This window comes from Oncorhynchus kisutch, linkage group LG16 (genome assembly GCF_002021735.2).
Source record: "Oncorhynchus kisutch isolate 150728-3 linkage group LG16, Okis_V2, whole genome shotgun sequence".
Lineage (NCBI taxonomy): Eukaryota > Metazoa > Chordata > Actinopteri > Salmoniformes > Salmonidae > Oncorhynchus > Oncorhynchus kisutch.
The window spans coordinates 14,375,308-14,401,724 of NC_034189.2; the positions used below are offsets into that span (position 1 = coordinate 14,375,308).

The 26,417-nt window shown below is 42.9% G+C and overlaps 2 protein-coding genes across 3 annotated transcripts; both read left to right on the forward strand.

The window, feature by feature from the left end:
- The first annotated feature begins 7,711 nt into the window (after window positions 1-7,711).
- Window positions 7,712-17,518, forward strand: LOC109906191 (zinc finger protein RFP). 2 transcript variants are annotated; one of them, XM_031792982.1, is made up of 9 exons: window positions 7,712-7,808; window positions 9,102-9,340; window positions 9,427-9,813; window positions 13,907-14,002; window positions 14,973-15,206; window positions 15,354-15,501; window positions 15,620-15,646; window positions 15,850-16,034; window positions 16,209-17,518. In XM_031792982.1, exons 2-9 carry the CDS (start codon window positions 9,104-9,106, stop codon window positions 16,674-16,676), a joined length of 1,782 nt encoding a protein of 593 aa, XP_031648842.1. In that variant the 5' UTR covers window positions 7,712-7,808; window positions 9,102-9,103; the 3' UTR covers window positions 16,677-17,518. The 2 variants fall into 2 exon arrangements, with proteins under 2 accessions (XP_031648842.1, XP_031648843.1); XM_031792983.1 differs by having other exon boundaries at window positions 7,716-7,808; window positions 16,153-17,518.
- Window positions 17,160-26,248, forward strand: LOC109906368 (cerebellin-1-like). Its single transcript, XM_020504047.2, has 4 exons — window positions 17,160-17,303; window positions 22,660-23,459; window positions 24,339-24,458; window positions 24,672-26,248. The coding sequence occupies exons 2-4, from the start codon at window positions 23,142-23,144 to the stop codon at window positions 24,867-24,869; spliced, it is 636 nt and encodes a 211-aa protein (XP_020359636.1). The 5' UTR covers window positions 17,160-17,303; window positions 22,660-23,141; the 3' UTR covers window positions 24,870-26,248.
- The last annotated feature ends 169 nt before the right edge of the window (window positions 26,249-26,417 follow it).

Consider the following 26,417-nt stretch of genomic DNA (forward strand, 5'->3'; position numbering starts at 1 on the left):
CCTAATTGTCCTCTTTTTTATTTCGAACTCCAGTGCAAGATTTTCCATCTTTTTCTTCTTGTACTGAATGTCTATGTCTGCCAGTTCTATTTGGCGCCGGAGGTGGTTGCCATACAACTTTCTGATAGCTTGTGAGCTCTGTGAACACAATACAATTAGCGCAGCTGGAATTTGGCAGGATGTGGTGTCCTTTTATTAATACGCACTATGTTGCCAGGCTGGTTTTCCCACTGTATAGCATCTGGATCCTGTAAAAGAAATTAGATTTTTTGATTATGATGAGGACTCCTCACCATTGTAGAGTAAATAGTACTTTCACAGTCTTAACATGATACCTCATGCCTTCTGGAATCCAGAGAGATGGTCTCCTCCTCATCATCGTCTCCATCATGTGCTGTTGCTGCTGCACTGGGGCCTTCACCCTATCACATTTAATCGGATTCATATTGAAGCTAGTAGACAAGACATGCCAGGCCTACAGTATGCCTTTGATGGAGTACTCACTGGATCAGCATCGTCTGGTGCTTGTGCTGGTGGCTCTAACAGGAACACAGTGCTGCCAGACACTGCAAGGCAATAGGTAAACCAAAGTCAGACAGTCCAAATTGATTCAATATGAATGTGGTTGTATCCCATGTAGAGATGGAAGGACATACCTTGAATGAAGCGGGTGGCATCTTGGGAGGAACCTATGCTCGTCTCTTTCCCCCCAGGGATCCCCTCTAAGACGGGCCTGCCTTTATTTAGCTCCAAGGCCATGTCCTCTGCTGGGGTAAGGTCAGCCTTTGGTGACCCACCACCCGTGCCTTGTCTGTGGGTATTCTTTTTCACTGCTAAAACAGTACAGACAATGTGTGAGCAGGCACCTTCTGGGTACAATATATGCTTGTGCTTTGTTAAATATTAGTCAGGGACCATACCATTCTGCAGAATGTTCTTGTATTTGATTTTGACCTGCTGCCATGTCCGTTTTGGCCCGTTCATGTTTAATCTACACACACACACACACACACACACACACACACACACACACACACACACACACACACACACACACACATTTAATGGAGTCACACTGCAAAAAATTACTTGGTATTTTTGTCTTGTTTTCAGTAAAAATATCAAAAAATGTATCATAGCTTTATACAGTGTGATGGAGTTACTTTACACAATTTCACTCATATCTGCAGTGCATTTCAATAAAAAAAAATTACCGTTTCATAATTACAGTACAACTGCATTTTTGGAGATGTGAATTAAATATTTGAATTGTAATTGTGATGTTTCAGCGGAGCGGTGAGTGTGTAATTGTGCACTACTTACGCATTCAGGCGGTCTGCAATACTTTGCCACGCTTTTTCTCTTTGCTTTATCACTGTGGCGGTGTTGCCTTTCTTCTTAATTATATCTTTTACCTCCTCGTATGCCTCCATGAGGATTTGTGCTTCCGACGGGGAAAAGTACGCGGCTCTAGTTGCCATGGTAAATCAGTTAATCTGTGATCTGTGGCGGGGTCTATTTGAGTGAGCCGTGAGCGCGCACCTATCCAGGATTGGTTTCACCTGGCTTAATGAATCCGTGTCTGCTCATCCTGGCTTGGTCTTTGTGCAACCAATTAAGCCTGGACGCACATGTTTTGGCTTCATTGAGCTCAGATGAGTCATTTATCCCGGATGTCTTAATTCTACTTTTGTGCAACAGGCCCCTGGTCTGCTTCTGGGTTCGATTTTGAAGAAACGTGACACTTTATCTTGGCCTGGTCGCAATTGTAAATGAGAACTTGTTCTCAACATGCCTACCTGGTTAAATAAAGGTGAAACAAATAAAAAATAAATATAATAAATTATATGGACTCAATAATAGTATAATATTAATAATTAAAATGATTTTTGAATGACATCTCTGTATCCCACACATACGATTATCTGTAAGGTCCCTAAGGTCTAGCAGTGCATTTCAAACACAGACTCAACCAGATCAAAGCAAGAGCTGCATGTAGCCACATGTGCACATTTTGTTCATATCCTTTCCTAGTTAGTTAGTTATTGGCACAAATATAGATAATTTGTAGTCAGCAATAGATTAGTGATTGCTTTCTACAAGAGCACAAAATGTGTACATTTCTAGACATCTTTGAAAAGCAAGTTAGATGAGGGTTTTTTTGTCTTAAAGGGGCAGTTTTGTATATGGGGACAAGCTCGAATAACCTAAGTAGCCAATAGGCAGAGGGTAGCATAATTTCTCTGATTCTCTGTAATAATGGTATGGGAGTGATAATACATTTTACTTTGTAAAGTGGTTTCTTGCATCAAACAACACAACAACATTTTCAGTCACCTTGTCTGAAGGACAAGTGGATAAACAGGTTCATTTCAAGCCCTACATGTTTTTTTTAAGTCTCATGGAATGTAGGTCTACATTGAACACCACACATTGGCTGCTACTGTAGGTAGCAGCTATTTCCATGTTAAAATGTTATTGGATGCATTTTCTCCATTGTTTTTTATGGTAGGCCACTCTGGTAGGCCTACATTATGATCAAATAGCCACAGTAGCCTACTTGACCAATGTTAAAACTGTAACTTAAAGCCTCAGTGTTCACAGTAAACACGCACTGGAAGTTGCACAGAATTTTCACAACATTGAAGTATGCGCTCAGCAGACCTGAAATTTGCTCAGTGCCTGAATTTTTTTGAGGGAACATTGGTCCTGGGTAGAGGTCAAAAGCACTGACCGGGAGCCCTATAGGACAGGGGTGCAAAATTGGCCCAGCTCTGTCCAGGGTAGGGGAGGTTTTGGCCGGTGGAGCTTTCCTTGGCTCATCATGTTCTAGCTATTCCTTGTGACAGGGCCGGGCACCTGCAAGCTGACACCCATCTTCAGTCTAATGGTGTTTCCTTCGACACATTAGTTTGACTGACGACTAAGCGAGCAGTGTGTTAAGAAGTAGGCGGCCGGGCAGGTCGTGTTTCAGAGGACGCATGACTTGACCATCGCCTCTCCCGAGACCATTGAGGAGTTTCAGAGATAAGTCAAGGGACCTAATTCAGGGATAAAATGGGCAAAAAAATATACACTTGTCACGCCCAGATGTTTCACCTGTCTTTGTGCTCGTCTCCACCCCCTCCAGGTGTCGCCTATCTTCCCCATGATGTACTTGTACCTGTGTTCTCTGTTTGTCTGTTGCCAGTTCGTCTTGTTTGCCAAGCTGACCAGAACTGTGAGTGTTTAGATTGATTTTAATATATTAGTTGTCAGCGCCGTGGGTATAGGTGGCAGGGAAGTCAGGCGCAGGAGAGTCAAAATGGAGTCTTTTAATAGATGTCCACGGAACATGCTCCATAACACTAAAAAGTACAGACATGAAAAAACATGGGTACGAGGACCCGTCGCGCACCAACACAACAAATAAACAACACTGACAATAAAAACAATCTCTGACAAAGACATGAGGGGAAACAGATGGTTAAATACACAACAGGTAATGAATGGGATTGAAAACAGGTGTGTGGGAAGACAAGACAAAACCAATGGAAAATGAAAAATGGATCGATGATGGCTAGAAAACCAGTGACGTCGAACGCCGAGCACCGCCCGAACAAGGAGAGGCAACGACTTCGGCAGAAGTCATGACATTAGTATACATATGTAGAAACTAAAATAAAAACAAAATGTGATGTAATACAATATAAAACATCGGGCCACGTTTAGTTGCCCAACATTTTCGAACCTTTTCTACATGTCAGAGAGGTGTTTGTTCTACATAGACTATTTCTATCTGAATGTTCCAAAACGTTGCATCTTGCAGAATGCACCCAGCGAAAAAATAAATCTGGTGTTTCTAGGTCAAAAGATTTTGTTATATTTCAGTCTTCTGTGATGTGTAATATTGGGATGCAAACTCTACATCTGACAGGTGTCTTCCTTTTTTGAAGCCCACAACCAGGAAATCAGATTTTACATGGCCATTTAAATCCTTTGTAAAAAAACACTTTACAACGGCCTTTCAACTTATAGGGTCATCAAAGACATTACCATGATGAACCATGTTAAGTTTGGCATTGATATCTTAGAAAAAAAGAAAAATATTAACAATTAGCTTTTTGACTATGTAACGCTAATCCATAAAATAATCATAACCTATCAAAGTGTAGCTTAGTGACACTAGAAAGCTCTGTGATCCTCGTCTTTTAACAGTGGCCATCAAAACTGCTTTCAGTATTTGTATCTTTTTCGACTGCATTATGAATGACTGGGCATGCATATTTCTCTCCCTGTGCGGCACTCGCATCATGCGAGAGGTATTGTCACGACTCCCGCCAAAGGTGGTCCCTCTCCTTGTTCGGGTGGTGTTCGGCGATTGACGTCACCGGTCTTCTAGCCATCGACGCTCCACCTTTCATTTTCCATTTATTTTGTCTTGTTTTCCCGCATTTTCCCGCACACCTGGTTTACATCCCCTCACTATGTGAATATTATCCTCTGTTCCCCCCATGTCTATGTGTGGTATTGTTTGTTCGTTACGTGTGTGACGCTACAGGCTGGTTTTGCGCCGGGTATTGTTGTAACCCGTGGTTTTGTTATTTTGTACCATTTTGTGTGATTTTGTGCGCTCTCTTTTTCCTTGGGCCGGAGTGTTGTGACGCAGTTGCGTCCGGCTGTTTTCCTCTGCCTGATTAAAGTGTGCCTGTTCACTCATCTCTGCTCTCCTGCACCTGACTTCCTTCGACCAGTTGTGCACACTCTGACAGAATACCTGTCACGTTCATTGTAATGAGACCAAGGTGCAGGGTGGTAAGCGTACATTCTTAATTTATTAAAGAAATGCAACACTGAACACACTAACAAAACAACAAAATTAACCGTGAAGCTAATAGGAATAGTGCAGACAGGCAACTAAGCATAGAAAAAGAACCCACAAATACCCAAGGAGAAATGGCTACCTAAATATGGTCCCCAATCAGAGACAACGATAAACAGCTGCCTCTGATTGGGAACCAATTCAGGCCACCATAGACATACATATACCTAGACTTACAAAACAGGTGAACATCTCTTCCACCTGAGGCAGGGGACGAGGAGCACCCAGGAGTTCACCCTGGACTTTCAGACCCTGGCCTCCGGAGCGGGATGGATGACAGGGCCCTTATTGACCACTATCGCTGCAGCCTGCGTGAGGATGTCCGTCGGGAGTTGGCCTGCAGGGATGCCACCATCACCTTTGACCAGCTGGTGGACCTGTCCATTCGGCTGGATAACCTGCTGGCCACCCGTGGTTCTGTCTGTTCCCTCTCCCATCACCACCACTCCAGTGCCTATGTCAGACTCTTTCTGTTCCTGAGATAAATAAGGAGATGAGGGAGAAGGGGATATCTGATGACGTCAAACTGAGATGAGATGCCACCCGCAGTGGTCTAAGACACTGGATCGCAGTGCTAGAGGCGTCACTACAGTCCCGGGTTCAAATGGCCGGCGCAAAATTGGCCCAGTGTTGTCCAGGTTAGGGGAGGGTTTGGCTGGGGTAGGACGTCATTGTAGATACAAATTTGTTCTTAACTGACTTGCCAAGTTAAATAAATCAAAATGAATCCAATGATTTAAAAAATATATTTTGTGAACATCTATGTATTATGTATTACATTTCATGCATGATATATTATACGCCCTTGTACTCATTGAGAATTAACAGGTGGATAGGAAAGGAGGTGGAGAAAAGACAGCTCCAACACTGTAAAATGATGGCTGATCACATACAGTGCATTCTGAACGTATTCAGACCCCTTGACTTTTTCCACATTTTGTTACATTACAGCCTTATTCTAGCATTGTTTGGAAAAAATCCTCATCAATCTACACACAATACCCCATAATGACAAAGCAAAAACAGGTTTTTAGAATTGTTTGCTAATTTATATATTTTTTTAAATACAGATATACCTTATTTACAAAAGTATTCAAACCCTTTGCTATGAGACTTGAAATTGAGCTCAGGTCCAGTTTCCATTGATCATCCTTGAGAGCATAGAAGGCCCCAAAGAACGCAGTGGCCTCCATCATTCTTAAATGGAAGAAGACTGGAACAACCAAGACTCTTCCTAGAGCTGGCCTTCCAGCCAAACTGAGCAATCTGTGGAGAAGGGCCTTGGTCAGGGAGGTGACCAAGAACCCAATGATTACTCTGACATAGCTCCAGAGTTCCTCTGTGGAGATGGGAGCACATTCCAGAAGGACAACCATTTCTGCAGCACTCCACCAATCAGACCTTTATGGTAGAGTGGGCAGATGGAAACCACTCCTCAGTAAAAGGCACATTACATCCCACTTTGAGTTTGCCAAAAGGCACCTAAAGGACTCTGAACATGGGAAACAAGAATCCCTGGTCTGATGTAACAAAAATGTAACTCTTTGGCCTGAATGCCAAGCATCATCTCTGGAGCAAACCTGGCACCATTCCTATGGTGAAGCATGGTGGTGGCAGCATCATGCTGTGGGGATGTTGTTCAGCGGCAGGTACTGGGAGACTAGTCAGAATGGAGGGAAAGATGAACGGAGCAAAGTACAGAGAGTTCCTTGATGAAAGCCTGCTCCAGAGCAGGAACTCAGACTTGGGTGAAGATTCACCTTCCAACAGGACAACGACCCTAAGCACACAGCCAAGACAACGCAGGAGTGGCTTCAGGACAAGTCTCTGAATGTCCTTGAGTTTCCCAGCCAGAGCCCGGACTTGATCCCGATCTAGCATCTCTGGAGAGAACTAAAAATAACTGTGCAGCGACACTCCCCAAAGAACCCGACAGAGCCTGAGAGGATCTGCAAAGAAGAATGGCAGAAACACCCCAAAAGCAGGTGTGCCAAGCTTGTAGCATCATACCCAAGAAGACTTGAGGCTGTAATCGCTGCCAAAGGTGCTTCAACAAAGTCCTGAGTAAAGGTTCTGAATACGTATGTTTGTCCCGAATACACTGTATGTGACTTATAAACCTTTGGCTTTTTTATACTAACTTTAGATATATTCTGACATCTTGTGTGAACTGTGTCATTTTAGTCTGTTATTAATGTGTGTTAAGGTAAATTAATGATTTGCTAAGATTTATTTGACAATTTAAAAACACAATACAACCACACATGTGGACACAATGTGATTAAAATCATTAAGGATAACACACAAACGTTTTAAAAAAAGGTATTATTGTTATTTTCATTGTGGTCCAAAAAGTATCACTTGTATTTACATTTTGTCCCTCTTGGTTTTTAAAGAATTATAATGATTTAAAGTACATTCATTAAGAAAATGTAATTACACATTTTTTTAAATGCTGGAATTGGTGTTGATCATTGTAATTTAGAAGCTAATTCTAATAAGGATGACAACTTCACTTTGTTTCTATATCAACACATACTTTAACGTTAACTCTCACCCAGAACAGAGAGGACAAAGGTGGGTGGGGTTTAGAAGGTCACAGTTTTTCATTCTAATAAAGGATGACTCTTTCAATTGTGATAGTTTTTTTGTTGCTTCTATAGCAATATATACATTAAGGACAGCTCCTACCAGAGCAGTGAGGGTTTAGGTATGTTTGAACATCTTCGTACATATGCAGGAAACATACAAAACACAGTTAAGAAATGTGCAGATGTGGGTGGGGTGACTTTCTATTCTCTGATTGGATAGGTGTGGTTGAATATCACCATGTCTCCACCTATGACAGGAAGAGCTCACCTGTATCTCAACACACTGAACACACCTGTGTTGAATAGGACCGGACTAAACACTTTTTTTCTGCTTACCTGGTTCTGATTACTCACAGGTGAGTCACATCAATGAAGATATTATTATTCTATATATTATAGGATAATGACCATTATGTAAATAACTTTAATTGTGTAGCCTTCATTTTACCAAGTCTTGAAGCTTGAAGCTGATAACTTTTAAGCAATTTTATTCATTGCACAATTATATCACCTCCTTGAACATGATATAATAAATCATATATTCTTTGTGCAATCCAATCCTCTAAAACAGATGTGGTATAGAAATATGTATATACTCATTCTTGAAAGAGATTGACTTTTTATGAAGCATGCTACACTCGCTGAAATTATACAAAACTCCTACATTAGACTGTTTGTATTTCCTGCACCTGCTCAGCAGCATTTCATTGTCGGTAACATGTAAAAAAAAAAACAATTATAATAATAATTAACACAAGAATAGAAGAATTATTGAGCAATTTCATAGGGCGTGATCCAAACACCCGAGTCACTGTAGGAGAAAACTAGAGACAAGTACATTCCCGTCATGAGCAACTGGTTTGTTTTGTTTTTCTGAGGTTAGAGAGTGTGTGCTACCAAACCCGTTTATGGTTTGACACTAACCTCGCGGAGAAGCAGGCTTCCCTAAACAGGCGTGACAACGACGTGATTTTGGAGGCAACATGAGACTATGATGACACAAATGTCAGCTGCAGCTTTTCAGTAAATGTTCCTGTCAGGTTCATTTGGTTGTTGTTTAGTAGTCCCAGAAGAACACATTTTATGCAAATAAAGAAACTGGTTCAGGTCCAGGTTCATTTAACATAATTGTATATATGCAAAAAGATACATAAAAGGTGATGTAACAGTGAAGAATCTTGTTTACTTGGTTCCTGATTCCTGTAACTTCCTCCAAGGGCATGGCTTCCCTTTGTATAAAAGTATCTGCTGTGTTTGACATTACTCTCCCTTGACTTCTTTCTCTCCGTCCTTGGGATAATCAAACACACTAAATTAAATTCCAAGCTTTTAGGATTCCTGTACATAAAGGGACACGGCACTACTTTTAAACATTCATTCTCCAGCACCATACCAGTGTCTACCAGTGGTGGCACTTTAAATGGGGAGGATAGGCTCATAGTAATGGCTGCAAAGGAATCAATGGAATGGTCTCAAACACATCACCTGGTTTCCATGTATTTGATACCCTTCAATTAGTTCAATTCCATTAATTATTATGAGCCCTTCTCCCCTCACCAGCCTCCTCTGGTGTCTACATTTGTGAAAATATGTATGATGAAAAGTGGTGAAGTGCTCTGTTAAAAACAGTCAATTCTGTCTTGTTGAAGGCATGGCTTCCCTCATGTCCGAGGAGCAGTTTCTGTGCTGTATCTGCCTGGACATCTTCACCAACCCCGTGTCCATCCCGTGTGGTCACAACTTCTGCCTGACCTGCATCAAAAGCTACTGGGACACCCGCGAGCGCTTCGAGTGCCCCCTCTGCAAGGAGAGCTTCCGCCGTCGGCCAGAGCTACGCATCAATCGCGGTTTTAAGGACATCACTGAGCACTTCCAGAGGTCCCTAAAGGTGATGTATGGCATATATTAGGTGTATATATTATACTATTATAATATAATATTTACATTATTATTTATATGATATATATTATAAAGGTCAAAGCCCAGCAGGCAGATGAAGGTGATTATCAAGGCATAGGAGTATTAGCGTCACAGTGTTCACCAGCGCTCGGTCCTGAGCCAGATGCAGTTTCCTGTGATGTCTGTACCGGGACGAAGCAGAGTGCTGTTAAGTCCTGTCTGGTGTGTCAGGGATCGTACTGCGAGAACCACCTGGGGCCTCACCAGAGAGAGCCGGCCCTCCAGAGGCACAGGCTGACGGACCCAGCAACCTTCGCCACGCGAGGCCTGTGCCGGAAGCACGAGAGGCCCCTGGAGCTGTTCTGTAGGATGGACCAGACACCGGTGTGTTTGAGATGCAATGATACTGACCACAAGGGCCACAACACTATCCCTATGGAGAGAGAGAGCAAGAAGATGAGGGTAAGTTGAACATGTCCTACATAGGGAAGCATAACACAAAGTACCAGTCATAAGTTTGGACACGCCTACTCATTCAAGGGTTTTTCTTTATTTTTACTATTTTCTACATTGTAGAATAATAGTGAAGACATCAAAACTATGAAATAACACATATGGAATCATGGTAACCAAAAAAGTGTTAAACAAATCCAAATATATTTTATATTTGAGATTCTTCAAAGTGGCCACCCTTTACCTTGATGACAGCTTTGCACACTCTTGGCATTCTCTCAACCAGCTTCACCTGGAATGCTTTTCCAACAGTCTTGAAGGAGTTCCCACATATGCTGAGCACTTGTTGGCAGGTTTTCCTTCACTTTGCGGTCCAACTCATCCCAAACCATCTCAATTGGGTTGAGGTTGTCTAATTGTGGAGACCAGGTCATCTGATGCAGCACTCCATCACTTTCCTTCTTGGTAAAATAGTCCTGACACAGCCTGGAGGTGTGTTGGTTCATTGTCCTGTTGAAAAGCAAATGATAGTCCCACTAAACGCAAACCAGATGGGATGGCCTATCACTGAAGAAGGCTGTGGTAGCCATACTGTTTAAGTGTGCCTTGAATTCTAAATAAATCACTGACAGTGTCACTGGGAAAGCACCACCACTCCATCACACCTCCTCCTCTATGCCTCACGGTGGAAGCCACACACGCGGAGATCATCCATTCACCTACTCTGTGTCTCACAGTCACATGGTGGTTGGAACCAAAAATCGCAAATTTGGACTCATCAGACCAAAGGACAGATTTACACAGGTCTAATGTCCGTTGCTCGTGTTTCTTGGCCCAAGCAAATCTCTTCTTCTTATTGATGTACTTTAGTACTTGTTTCTTTTGTTAGGTTCAATTCTCAGAGTAAAACCTGAACGGACATTTATGAAAGCTTAACCAAGTTTATTCTGCCCAGAGGGTCAATACAGCTGCATTCAGACAACACATGTTTCCACCACCACAAGTATATATATATTCCAATTTAGTCACTCATCCTTCTCTCCAATCCTTACATCTGTTATGGTCCCACAGGAGGATGAAGTGATAGGATAATAAACCATGGTTTCTCCCTTAAGGGAATCTGACCTGACCTCAACCAAAGATCTCCACCCATATCCCCTATAGCAATCCTGTGACTTCCTCCTGTCCACCCAACACATTCCAAAGCCATCTGGCTCCTACAGATAACCATTAACTTCTGATGTAAAAACCAGTCTCTTTCACTTCCTTAGACACTATACTTCCGAGTATAACAATGTTCCAAGTTTAACCCAGAATCTAACACTTTGCAGCAATTCGACCATGAAGGCCTAATTCACAGTGTCCTCTGAACAGTTGATGCTGAGATGTGTGAACTATGTGAAGCATTTATTTAGGCTGCAATTTATGAGGCTGGTAACTCTACTGAACTTATCGAATGAAATCAAATTGTATTAGTCACATGTGCCAGATACAACAAGTGAAATGATTACTTACAAGTCCCTAACAAACAATGCAGTTTAAAAAATATGGATAAGAATAAGAAATAAAAGGAACAAGTAATTAAAGAGCAGCAGTAAAAGAACAATAGACTATATACAGGGGGTACCAGTAGAGAGTCAATGTGGAGACTATATACAGGGGGTACCGGTACAGAGTAAATGTGTAGAAGTTGTTTAGAATCCTCTTGGACCTAGACTTGGTGCTCCGGTATTGCTTGCTGAGCGGTAGCAGAGAGAACAGTCTATGACTAGGGTAGCTGGAGTCTTTGACAATTTTCAAGGCCTTCCTCTGACACCGCCTGGTATAGAGGTCCTGGATGGCAGGAATCTTTGCCCCAGTGATGTATTGGGCCGTGTGCACTACCCTCTGTAGTGCCTGGCGGTCGGAGGCTGAGCAGTTGCCATACCAGGCAGTGATGCAACTTGTCAGGATGCTCTCGATGGTGCAGCTGTAGAACCTTTTGAGGATCTGAGGATCCATGCCAAATCTTTTCAGTCTCCTGAAGGGGAATAGGTTTTGTCGTGCCCTCTTCACGACTGTCTTGGTGTGCTTGGACAATGTTAGTTTGTTTTTGATGTGGACACCAAGGAACTTGAAGTTCTCAACCTAATCCACTAAAACCCCATCGATGAGAATGGGGGCGTGCTCGGGCCTCCTTTTCCTGTTGTCCTCAATCATCTCCTTTGTCTTGATTACGTTGAGGGAGTGGTTGTTGTCCTGGCACTACACGGTCAGGTCTCTGACCTCCTCCCTATAGGCTGTCTCATCATTGTCAGTGATCACTGTTGTGTCATCTGCAAACCTAATGATGGTGTTGGAGTCATGCCCAGCTGTGCAGTCATGAGTGAACAGGGAGTATAAGAGGGGACTGAGCACGCACCCCTGAGGGGCCCCTGTGTTGAGGATCAGCATGGCGGATGTGTTGTTACCTACCCTTACCACCTGGGGACGGCCCGTCAGGAAGTCCACGATCCAGTTGCAGAGGGAGGTTTTAAGTCCCAGGGTCCATAGCTTGTTGATTATCCTCTGAGGCAGAGGTAACTCTGGGTCTTCCTTTCCTGTGGTGCTCCTCATGAGAGCCAGTTTCATCATAGCACTTGATGGTTTTTGCGACTCTACTTGAAGAAACTTTCAAAGTTCCTGAAATATTCCGGATTGATTGACCTTCATGTCTTAAAGTCATGATGTACTGTCATTTCTCTTTGCTTGTTTGAGCTTTTATTGCCGTAATATAGACTTAGTCTTTTACCAAATACAGCTATATTCTGTATACCCCCTACCTTGTCACTTTAGTAAGGCACACCTGTTAATTGAAATGCATTCCATACCTCATGATGCTGGTTGAGAGAATGCCAAGAGTGTGCAAAGCTGTCATCAAGGCAAAGGGTGGCTACTTTGAAGAATCTCAAATATAAAATTGATTTTGATTTGTTTAACACTTTTTTAGTGACTACATAGTTCCATATGTGTCATTTCATAGCTCTGATGTCTGTCGTGGAATTATCAGAATATGTTGGTAACATTTGTAAGATGTTTAATATTCATTAAATGTGTGTAAGTTACTTCCCATCAGAATGGTATTTTTGTGTAATTCTGTGGTGAGGTTGCAGTTATCTGTTCTATGTCAAAACTAAGTTGCATGGCCGCTGAGAGAGGGGAGAGGTCAAAGTGTCATCATGTGTAAACATATCTTTTACTCCCTACTTTTCTCATGGGGGGGAAAGGAGTGTGGAATCATTCCTATGCTCCCTCTTTGTTGACCTGTAGGGTCACTCTCCTATCTGTGAGTTTGTCCAGGAGTTTGTATTTAAGAGTGGTTGTATCTAAATGACAATTTGATATATGCCTGTTGATATCGAGGATTTGGTTTATGGTTCTGAGGTTTGGGAAAGGAGACAAAGCTGAACGATGAGTTATGTCTATGCGGTCTGACTATGTGTGTCTTTGCTATTAAAGGAACTCAGTTGCATTGTAAGGGGACTCTCAGAAAATTATCTGAGAGTCACAGGATTGTGATAAGAGCTCATATAATTAAAGATGGACTTTTATAACTAACTCTGACGTGTGTGTGGTTTGCTCCCATGATTAGGTAAATAGAGGAAATTTCCACGACATGTCTTCGCTATTATTCTACAATGTAGAACATAGTATAAATAAAGAAAAACCCTTGAATGAGTAGGTGTGTCCAAACTTTTGACTAGTACTGTAAAATAAGCCTTACATATTATAATTAATCAAAAACGCCTGTGGGGGTATGGTGTATGGCCAAAATACCACGGCTAAGGCCATTCTTTGGCAAGACGCAACTCAGAGTGCCTGGATACAGCCCTTAGTCGTGGTATATTGGCCATATACCACAACCCCCTGAGGTGCCTTATTGCGATTATAAATTGCTTAACGATGTAATTAGAGCAGTAAAAATAAATATTTTGTCATACCCTTGGTCAGCCAATCAGCATTCAGGGTTTGAACCACGTAGTTCATAATAAAACATAATGCCTGCAGGCTTTAGATGTAATGTTACCAAATTGTGTCTTGTATCAAAGTTTAGCAGACCAGTCCTACAGTTTTTTCTCCACAGACTCAGATGAAGAAGACTGAAGGAGATCTATTGAAGATGGTTCAGGACAGACTGAGGAAGATGGATGAAATCAAACACTCAGTGGAGCTCAGCAAAGTGAGTTCTTAGGTTAAGCATCCTGACTGTTGTGGGGTACCCCAAGGCTCAACTCTGGGTCCTCTGAATTTGTAATATTTCAAACTGTTTTTAAAGGAGCTACATGTAGAATATTTGCATTGTAATTTAAGAAAATGCCAATAATACATCTGCAGTAATAGTGGAATTATAGTGTTTCACAATATTTTTTCAACCAAAAATGCTTTTGGGCCAACACAAAATTCAAAAATATACACTCTCTATTCGACAACAAATGCCAGACATGCTTCTGTTCTCAAGATGGGAAAATGTCACCCTCCCTCTCTTACATCGGCATCACTAAAAGGTGTAGTCATCTCCGCCACAAGTACAATGAACAATGGAAGACTGGGGCAAGCCGCCAATGTAGAAATCACTCTGTCATTTCCTGGTTGCTAGAATTTGGCACTCTTCACTCAATTTCAGTTTAGGTGAGAACACAAGAACTAAATATTAAGGCAATCATTATAGTATCTAAATCACTGTGAAATATATTTTCCATAACCAAAAATATTGTTTTTATGCTTGTTTGTTTACCATGGTTCATGCTATCCGGGATCCTTGGGACATCGGATTGCACTAACCTCTCCACTTTGTTGCGGGGAAATTGAATGCAGGGGAGGTGGAAGATTTGTTTATATCCAGCTGAAGAGTTGTTGCAAGTCACCTAGCTTCCACATGGGTGAAACATTCTACATGTAGCACCTTTAAAACCTCTTAAGGATCAGACACTTTGTCAGTAGAGTTCTGGGGACGGTAGAGTTCTTATGATAAGCATCCTGACTGTTATTGTTTTCATCTATGTGGTGTACTCCAGGGGTCAACTCTGGGTCCTCTGCAGTTTTATTTAATCAATATGTTTTTTTTTTTATGAATATACATTACCAAGACAATTCATTCACAACCATTGCCTTTAATATTACATTATTTTTTCCTTTGTTTGGTCTTGTAGATAAGTGCTGAAAAAGAGATTGAGGGCAGTGTACTAGTCTTTAGCAAACTGGTGTGCTCCATCGAGAGAAGCCAGGCTGAGCTCATCGAGGTGATTGAGGAGAAGCAGAAAGCAGCAGAGAGGCGCGCTGAAGGGCTCATCAATGAGCTGGAGCGGGAAATCATTGAACTACAGAGAAGAAGCACTGAGCTGGAGCAGCTCTCACACACAGAGGACCATCTCCACTTCCTACAGGTCAATGTCATTTATCTTAATACTGACAAATTTATATAACATGTGATGTTGTACAATGACCCTGCCTTTCTTAATTTCCACTCTGAGGGGATAAATACATTTGAATCTAATTTAATTTATTTTAATTGAATGTTATACTTTTTGTAGAGTTTTCCCTCTCTCTCCACTCCTCCACCCACCAAGGACTGGTCTGAGATCAGTGTACACTCCGATCTATGTGTGGACACTGTGAGGGCTGCTATGTCTCAGCTTGTGGACACCTGCAGAGACTTCGAAAAGAGATTATGTGAAGCGGGTTAGTATTTTTACTGCTGTAAAATATATTAAGCATATATTATATGCTATATTCACTCATGTTGCAACAAGGTTTTTATTGCATTTTTATTGTTAACACTTATTCATTCTTATTCCAGAGCTGAGGAGAACCCAGCAATATGCAAGTGAGTCAATGCTTGTGTGTGTAAATGAATGAATGAATCATTTAATCAGTCAATAAATTAACCAATCAATTAATCAATTGATACATTATTGTGTAAATAAGATTATGACTCAAGTACATACCATTGAAATATCATATTTCAAAACATACATATCTTACATTTAACTTACATAACTTACGAATAATAACTTTGACCTTCCACAGTGGACATCACTCTGGATCCAGTCACAGCCGCCTCGTGGCTCGTTCTGTCCTCCGATGGGAAGCAGGTGAGTCTGGGATACCAGCAGAACCACTCCCTTCCTGCTGACCCTCGGAGGTTTGACTCCTGCGTCTGTGTGCTGGGAAAACAAGGCTTTGCCACCGGGAGGCACTACTGGGTAGTCCAGGTAGGTGATGATTTAGAAAGCAAACTAATCTAAACTAACCAACGTGAGCTTTGGCGGAACCAAAAATACTATGAAAATTATATGAGAATAGGCATGACTCTCCCTCTCAACATTACAGTGCAGGGAGAAGAAACATTTTAAATTGAACTGCTGTCTGTCTACCCTGCGCTTCAGGTGGGCGACAAGACAGACTGGGATGTGGGCGTGGCTAAAGAGTCTGTCAACAGGAAGGGGAGTGTCACGGTGAGGCCGGACCAAGGCTACTGGGCTGTGTGCCGGAGGAAAGGCAGCCATCTTAGCGCATGTGCCGGGCCATCTGTCCCCCTTCACCTGAGAAAGAAGCCGCGGAAGGTTGGGGTGTTTGTGGATTTCGAGGAGGGATTGGTCTCCTTTTACAATATGGAGGCGAAGGCTCATATTTATAGTTACAGGGGATGCGGCTTCACTGAGACACTGTATCCGTATTTTAACCCCTGTCTCCATGACGACGGGAAGAACACAGCCCCATTGGTTATCTGTTCTGTGGAAGGGGAGGCGGGGCCTATACAGGAAGTTGTGAGGTCTAAGATCCCGCCCGCGGCTCTGGCGTTGGCTGGGAGGAGCCGTCAATCATCTGTTGGCTCTGTTTCGCAACACTTCTGAGGCTGTTATCTGACAAGGGACTTTGAGAGATACTTCTGAAAAAAACTACCTGTGTTGATGGACAGAACCAATGACATAAGCATAAAAGTTCAATTAAGATTTTGTATCCAGATTTGGTAGAATTGATTCTTATATATCATAGCTTAATGCAAAACAGGTGTAACTAAAAATCACCTTGAGATTGTTTTCTTACTAGCTTTCTACATTTTGAGGAGAAAGAAAGAAATGAGAGGATAGAGAGAAAAGGGAGGAGTGTAGAACAGGTAGGCGGTTGCGGGCAAAACAAAACAGACGTTGTATGTGATGCTCGTGTATGTGATATGATTAAATGTCTGTTTGAACACAGGGGTTCCCTGAGAGAGAAAGAGAGCAGGGTTAGAAAGAGGGAAAGGAGGGAGAGAGAGATGTGAATGAGAGAAAGAGGGCAGGGTTAGAGAGAGGGAAACGAGAGTGAGGAAAGGAGGGAGAGAGACAGAGAGGTGTGAGAGAGCGAGAGGGTGGGGTGTAGAGAGCATGTGAGAGTGAGAGAATGCTAGACAGGGAGGGAAAAGTGAGAGAAAAGAAACAGAAAAAGGAGTAACTTCCTCGTTGCTACATGAAAACATAGTAATACAATTTATTGCAAAGGTAAGATTTAAGATTTAGATTTGAACTGTTGTAAAGTTTTAAATCCCAATGATGTATCCTTAATTTGATCAAAATTGGTAATGTGGGGGAAATGTTTTTGAAGACATTATTGTTATGATCATAATAGCATATTTATGTCACTTTACTGCTCTGTTTGATTAACATCTTTCTGTAATAAACTCACTTTGTGAATAAAGAGACTTTTCCCCAAGGTGCAAGTAGCCTTCTCTAGGATTCTACATTTGTACGTTTTTAAACAATGTACTTCTATGGTGGAGTCAGATAAAGTCACCCAGATATTATCTTTACAATCCATTAAGTTCCAAGGACATTAGTAATATAGACCAGTGGATGCAGTTTGGTGCAATTTCATATATACATGAATATATAGAATTGCCTACATGCTTGAATACACGCACAATAGTGTGTGCGGCACTATACTGTGTGTGTGTGTGTGTGTGTGAGCACATGTGTGTATGTGACGGGAGTGTGTATCCCACAGATGGTTGCTCAGTAGTGATGATGCATTCCTTTCCTCCCCCCTCCTCTCCTCCCTCTCTCCTCCTCTTCTTCCCTCTCCTCCTCCTTGCCTCCTCTCTTCCTGTGTCCAGATGGCTTCGATAGCATCAGCCACCTCCCCCCTCCCTCCCTCTCTCTTCAAGCCAATCCATTAGCTCATTTCTTCTTCAACCTCCTCCTTCTCTCCTCTACATCCCTCACTTATATCTCAATCTATACAACCTGTACAGTAGACGCTACTCATTAGAAGCTGCTTTAATATCATTACTTAACCCTGACATCAAACTATAAATTCCATCAATGCATTTAATTTCGGCCTGCTTCCAGGGTCAGTTTAGAATACTATGATTCTAAGACTATAGACTATCTTCCTCTGTGAATCAGAGTTCATTGTCAATCTCTCTTCTGAAGGGTTATTTAAGTGATAACGCCAGAGAAGCCGGTGTTTGGAGGATATGTTGGCATGGATTAGGCCCGGGACGAGTCGAGGGTCGGCAAACCATGCCAATACTCTGCATCGTCCAAACACCGGCTTCACTTTTTCCACGTTTTGATAAGTTATAGCCTTATTCTAAAACGGATTCAGTAAAAAAAAATCCTCATCAATCTACACACAATACCCCATAATGACGAAGCAAAAAACAGTTATTTTTTTCATTTTGGAAATGTATAATAAAAAAGAAAACAGAAATACCTAATAACAGAAAAAACGTTTTTGCTTCGTCATTATGGGGTATTGTGTGTAGATTGATGAGGAAAAAAATGTATTGAATCCAAAGACCTGTGTCTTCAATGGGGGCTGAGTTGAAAAACTACAAAACTCAGATTTCCCACTTCCTGGTTGGATTTTTCTCCGGTTTTCGCCTGACATATTAGATCTGTTAAACCCACAGACATCATTCAAACAGTTTTAGAAACTTCAGAGTTTCTATCCAATACTAATAATAATATGCATATATTAGCATCTGGGACAGAGTAGGAGGCAGTTCACTCTGGGCACACTATTCATCCAAAAGTGAAAATGCTGCCCCCTATCCCAAAAAGGTTAACATAAGAATTAGGACCCTTTGCTATAAGACTCAAAATTGAGCTCAGGTGCTTCCCGATTCCAAAGATCATCCATGAGATGTTTATAAAACTTGATTGTAGTCTACCTGTGGGAAGTGCAATTGATTGGACATGATTTGGAAAGGCACACACCTGTCTATATAAGGTCCCACAGTTGACAGTGCATGTGAGAGCAAAAACCAAGCCATGAGGTTGATGGAATTGATCTGTAGAGCTCCCGAAACAGGATTGTGTTCTGGCACAGATCTGGGTACAAAGACCTGTATTTCGCATTGAAAGTCCCCAAGAACACAGTTGCCTCCATCATTCTTAAATGGAAGAAGATTGGAACCACCAAGACTCTTCCTAGAGCTGGCCACCCAGCCAAACTGAGCAATCGGTGGAGAAGGGCCTTGGTCCGGGAGGTGACCAAGAACCCATTGATCACTCTGACATAGCTCCAGAGTTCCTCTGTGGAAATGGGAGAACATTTCAGAAGGACAGCCATCTCTGCAGCACTCCACCAATCAGGCCTTTATGGTAGAGTGGCCAGACAGAAGCCACTCCTCAGTAAAAGTTTGCCAAATGGTAGCTAAAGGATGCTCAGACCATGTGAAACAAGATTCTCTGGTCTGATGAAACCAAGATTGAACTCTTTGGCCTGAATGCCAAGTGTCACGTCTGGAGGAAACCAGGCACTGCTCATCACCTGGCCAATATCATTTCTATGGTAAAGCATGGTGGTAGCATCATGCTTTGGGGATGATTTTCAGTGGCAGGAACTGGGAGACTAGTCAGGATCGAGGGACAGATGAATGGAGCAAAGTACAGAGAGATCCTTGATGAATACCTACTCTAGAGTTCTCAGGACCTCAAACTGGGGCGAAGATTCCTTTCACAGCCAAGACAATGCAGGAGTGGCTTCGGGACAAGTCTCTGAATGTTTTTGAGTGGCCCAGCCAGAGCCCGGATTTGAACCCGATCAAACATCTCTGGAGAGACCTGAAAATAGCTCTGCAGCGATGCTCCCAATCCAACCTGACAGAGCTTGAGAGGATCTGCAGAGAAGAATGGAAGAATCTCAGCAAATACAGGTGTACCAAGCTTGTAGCGTCATACACAAGAAGACTTGAGGCTGTATTCACTGCCAAAGATGCTTAAACAAAGTACTGAGTAAAGGGTCTGAATACTTATGTAAATTTGATATTTCCGTTTATAATTTTTTTTTGCAAAAAAAACAAAACTGTTTTTGCTTTGTCATTACTGGGTAGTGTGTGTAGATTGATGGGGGGGGGGGAATAATTTAATCCATTTTAGAATAAGGCTGTAACGTAAAACAAAATGTGGTCAAGGGGTCTGAATACTTTCCGAATGCACTGTATCCATAAAAATGATGCCATCTTATTCATGATTTCGACAGGCTGAGAAAAGCTGCCTGCCTGTCTGTCTCATCCCAACTCCCGACACGTTCATTACTATGGGACAGCTGGAGATTGAAGTTTAAAATATATTTTTTTTTTTACATACATCGGAGAGACAGAAAGCAAGGTTTACACAAATCTGCACTGTTGAAAACTAAATGTTAGTCTAACAGAAATGGGAGATAATGTCTAGATGCTTATCATAGGGGAGATCAAGTTTATTACTTCTCTGACTGGGCTGATGGATTGTGCTGTGAGATGGAACAGAGTAAATAGGCATTTTAACATCATAGATTTAGACTGTGGTAGCTTGTGGCTAGAATGTGGCTAGAATGTGGATTAACCAATCAGCATCAAGGATTAAACCCAGCTGTTGTATAATCTAGGATACTCTTGGTCATGATGTATTAGATGACTACAACAAGTGCATATACAGTGGGGAGAAGTATTTGATACACTGCCGATTTTGCAGGTTTTCCTACTTACAAAGCATGTAGAGGTCTGTAATTTGTATCATAGGTACACTTAAACTGTGAGAGGCGGAATCTAAATCCAGAAAATCATAGTGTATGATTTTTAAGAAATTAATTTGCATTTTATTGCATGACATAAGTATTTGATACATCAGAAAAGCAGAACTTAATATTTGGCACAGAAACCTTTGTTTGCAATTACAGAGATCATACGTTTGCTGTAGTTCTTGACCAGGTTTGCACACACTGCAGAAGGGATTTTGGCCCTCTCCTCCATACAGACCTTTTCCAGATCCTTCAGGTTTTGGGGCTGTCGCTGGGCAATAGGACTTTCAGCTCCCTCCAAGGATTTTCTATTTGGGTTCAGGTCTGGAGACTGGCTAGGCCACTCCAGGACCTTGAGATGCTTCTTACAGAGCCACTCCTTAGTTGCCCTGGCTGTGTGTTTTGGGTCATTGTCATGCTGGAAGACCCAGCCACGACCCATCTTCAATGCTCATACTGAGGGAAGGAGGTTGTTGGAAAAGATTTCGCGATACATGGCCCCATCCATCCTCCCCTCAATACGGTGCAGTTGTAACGGATGTGAAATGGCTAGCTTGTTAGCGGTGTTCGCGCTAAATAGCGTCACTTGCTCTGAGACCTTGAAGTAGTAGTTCCCCTTGCTCTGCAAGGGCCGCAGCTTTTGTGGAGCAGTGGGTAACGATGCTTCGAGGGGTGACTGTTGTTGATGTTTGTAGAGGGTCCCTGGTTCGCGCCCGGGTATGGGCGAGGATACGGTCTAAAGTTATACTGTTACTTTGATGCTGTTGACCCGGATCACTGGTTGCTGCGGAAAAGGAGGAGGTCAAAAGGGGGGTGAGTGTAACGGATGTGAAATGGCTAGCTAGTTAGCGGTGTTCGCACTAAATAGCGTTTCAATCGGTGACGTCACTTGCTCTGAGACCTTGAAGTAGTAGTTCCCCTTGCTCTGCAAGGGCCGCGGCTTTTGTGGAGCGATGGGTAACGATGCTTCGAGGGGTGACTGTTGTTGATGTTTGCAGAGGGTCCCTGGTTCGCGCCCAGGTATGTGCAAGGGGACGGTCTAAAGTTACACTGTTACACAGTCATCCTGTCCCCTTTGCAGAAAAGCATCCCCAAAGAATGATGTTTCCACCTCCATGCTTCACGGTTGGTATAGTGTTCTTGGGGTTGTACTCATCCTTCTTCTTCCTCCAAACACAGTGAGTGGAGTTTAGACCAAAAAGCTCTATTTTTGTCTCATCAGACCACATGACCTTCTCCCATTCCTCCTCTGGATCATCCAGATGGTCATTGGCAAACTTCAGACGGGCCTGGACATGCGCTGGCTTGAGCAGGGGGACCTTCATCTTGAACTTCTTCCATTTTCTAATAATTGCGCAAACAGTTGTTACCTTCTCACCAAGCTGCTTGCCTATTGTCCTGTAGCCCATCCCAGCCTTGTGCAGGTATACAATTTTTTCTCTGATGTCCTTACTCAGCTCTCTGGTCTTGGCCATTGTGGAGAGGTTGGAGTCTGTTTGATTGAGTGTGTGGACAGGTGTCTTTTATACAGGTAACGAGTTCAAACAAGTGCAGTTAATACAGGTAATGAGTGGAGAACATGAGGGCTTCTTAAAGAAAAACTAACAGGTCTGTGAGAGCTGGCATTCTTACTGGTTGTTAGGTGATCAAATACTTATGTCATGCAATAAAATGCAAATGAATTACTTAGAAATCATACAATGTGATTTTCTGGATTTTTGTTTTAGATTCCGTCTCTCACAGTTGAAGTGTACCTATGATAAAAATGACAGACCTCTACATGCTAGGAAAACATGCAAAATCGGCAGTGTATCAAATACTTGTTCTCCCCACTGTATTTATCTACTACAGGGTCAAGGTTGGGGAGGACCACCTGACCACCTGACTCCACAGCTCCCAACTGACAGAGGGACAGAGAGAGATGCACACCTGTTCATTTGGAACACTCAGACATGTGTTACTAATCTGGTAACACAGGTTGGGGACCTGGACAAGTTTGGCTGCAAGAGGGGTTGGATCAAAGCCACAGCCCAAAGGTGGGTTCCAAGGGATCGGGCATCTACCATCCACTATTCAGATTCAGTGGGTTTGGATCAATTGACCCTCTGAGTTTCAACCTTCTCACAGATTCTGGAAGGATTTAAACTATGATTTAGCATGGTTGAGACAAGAAGACTGCAAAGACAGACATTGGTTTACTGGAATTTGTCATATCTTCACAAAGGATAGATTTTTTTACTGAAACTGTGTGTGGAAACTGACATTTTCAATTGTCAAAACAGATAAACTAACATCCCCAGGACACCCAAGAGTTCACAACCATTTCAGACAATATGCACTGCCTTCCTCTTCCTTGTTCATCTTTGCCACGCCCCATAATGTCCGTAAGCCCCACCTTGTTCCTTGGACTAATTCTGTTCCTCCAATGTGGTCCCCCGAGGGCCAGGGCTCAGAATGACACTGAGCCAATCGTGTTGGAGGGGAAGTGCCTGGTGGTTTGTGACTCCACCCCCTCATCGGAACCTTCGGGTAACGCTCTGGGGATGTCGGTGCGGTCGGGGACTGGTCGAGTGGCATTCTCCGCTGTCAGGAACACCAACCACGAACCCTCAGAGATGAGCAACCGTACTATGACCATATATTTTGACCAGGTTAGTGAGTGTGACAATAAAACATTAACATCCAGGATACAGAATACCTATACTGGCCAAAAGTGAGCGACAAATTTCACCACCAACTGTACCTCAATGAGAGCTTAAGGTAAACTGCTACACCAACAAATTCACCATCTCGCTCTTTCTCTCTGCCTCTGCCCGCTCTCTTTTTCTCTGTCTCTCTCTCCTTTACTTTTTCTCCCCCACCCCTCTCTGTCTCTCTCTTCTTTACATCTTCTCCCCCCGCTCTCTCTTTCTCTCTGTCTCTCTCTCCTTTACTTCTTCTCCCCCACCCCTCTCCGTCTCTCTCTTCTTTACATCTTCTCCCCCCGCCCCTCTCCGTCTCTCTCTTTCTCTCCTTTGCTTCTTCTCCCCCCGCCCCTCTCCGGCTCTCTCTCCTTTACTTCTTCTCCCCCACCCCTCTCCGACTCTCTCTCCTTTACTTCTTCTCCCCCCGCCCCTCTCCGTCTCTCTCTTTCTCACCTTTACTTCATCTCCCCCACCCCTCTCCGTCTCTCTCTTTCTCTCCTTTACATCTTCTCCCCCCGCCCCTCTCCTTCTCTCCTTTACATCTTCTCCCCCCGCCCCTCTCCGTCTCTCTCTTCTTTACATCTTCTCCCCCACCCCTCTCCGTCTTTCTCTCCTGTACTTCTTCTCCCCCACCCCTCTCCGTCTCTCTCTTTCTCTCCTTTACTTCTTCTCCCCCCGCCCCTCTCCGTCTCTCTCTTATTTACTTATTCTCCCCCACCCCTCTCCGTCTCTCTATTTCTCTCCTTTACTTCTTCTCCCCCCACCCCTCTCCGTCTCTCTCTTTCTCTCCTTTTCTTCTTCTCCCCCACCCCTCTCCGTCTCTCTCTTTCCCTTTCTCTCTCTCAGATCCTTGTGAATGTGGGCAGCCATTTTGATCCAGCACGGAGCATCTTCGTGGCGCCTAGAACAGGAGTCTATAGTTTCTGTTTCAACGTGGTCAAGGTCTATAACCGACAGACCATTCAGGTGAGACAAACACAAGGACACAAATACAAAGTTGATGCCCTACACAAAACAATGTCAGGGTGTGCATAGGAAGGTAAGGTAATTCGAAAGACCATGATTAATCTTGTTCCTTGTCTCCTGCCCCGTCTATCTCTCTCTATTCTATATCGCTCTCTCTCCCTCTACCCCTCCACCTCCCGTTCCCCTCCCCCTCCCTCTATCCCTTTCTTTCAGGTGAGTCTGGTTTTAAATGGACATCCGATCATCTCAGCCTTTGCCGGGGACCAAGACGTGACCAGGGAAGCAGCCACCAACGCTGGCTTGGTCACCATGGAGAGAGGAGATAAGGCTTATCTCAAACTGGAGAGAGGGAACCTGATGGGGGGATGGAAATACTCCACCTTCTCTGGGTTTCTGGTGTTTCCTTTGTAAGAATGGATGGGGGAAGGGGAGGGAGAGACGAGGGGGAGGAATGTGGTGAGATAGGAGTGAGAGAATAAGAGATGGGTAAGCAAGTGAGTGATGGGATAAATCGAGAGGACGTGAGAGATAGAGAGAGGGAGGGAGAGAGGATAGGATGTGAAAGAGATAGAGGACAAGACAGACTGAGGAGGAGTTTGTATAACAAAGGAGGAGGAGTTTGTATTACAAAGGAGGAGTTTGTATCACAAAGGGGGAGGGGTTTTGTATTACAAAGGAGGAGTTTGTATCACAAAGGAGGAGGAGTTTTTAATCACAAAATCCTGAATGGTACCATTTTGCAATAGACTTTTTTCTATACACTGCTCCAGCATATGAATGATACTGTAGATCGTACAGTAGGTGTCATGCTTGTGTATTGTGGATCGTATTCAACTTCCTTTGATGCATGAAATGCTAATAATGACATAATAATAATAATAATTACATAGAAATAATAATTGTTCTAAAGGTAATAAAAGACAATGGAATCTTTGTAGGTAAAGATCAATCAAGGACAGGCTTAACTGAATGAACAACAGAGACAGAATGTAATCTGGCATTTTATTGTATAGTTTTGGGGTATGGCCTCGTCGCTGAGGAATGCTACTTGGAGCAAGATGATGATGACAGGTAGCCCTATGATGGGCAGCTGGCATCGAACCACCCCACCCCCCTACTCTGATATACTTTATGAATGCAGGCCCAGATCAGAAATGTAATCATAAGGGTGACACTGTAACTGTATAATAGAAGTTGACCTTACCACAGATCTAGGATCAGATTCTATGATTCTATGCTCCCTATGATAACCTCAACTGTTTGGGAGATGACATAAAATCTAACCCTGAATCAGTATTGAAAGGGATTACTTCCACCTTCTCCAAAGCTGTGCATGTGTTTGTGCTGTAAATAGTGCGGACACCTTCAACGCTTCGAGTGGAGGAGTCTGGGACTCCTGCAGTTCACCCTGGTGGATCCTGCGGCAGATGGTATTTTTGGCGAGGTGTGTGTGTGTGTGTGTGTGTGTGTGTGTGTGTGTGTGTGTGTGTGTGTGTGTGTGTGTGTGTGTGTGCGTGTGTGTGCGTGTGTTGCCTATGGGTTTCATACCGTACACTGTCACAACCAATTTCTCTCGCTGCTTGAATACCGAGAGGAGGCATGTAAGAATATTTAGGAGGGGGTGTTGGTTTATTCTTTAAAGATGTGTGTGTTTATAGAAGTGTTAATATAAGATTATAAGCTTAATATGTACTGATATACAGTTGAAGTCGGAAGTTTACATACACCTTAGCCAACTACATTTAAACTCAGTTTTTCACAATTCCTGAAATTTAATCCTAGTAAACATTCCCTGTCTTAGGTCAGTTAGGATCACCACTTTATTTTAAGAATGTGAAATGTCAGAATAATAGCAGAGAGAATGATTTATTTCAGCTTTTATTTCTTTCATCACATTCCCAGTGGGTCAGCAGTTCACATACACTCAATTAGTATTTGGTAGCATTGCCATTAAATGTT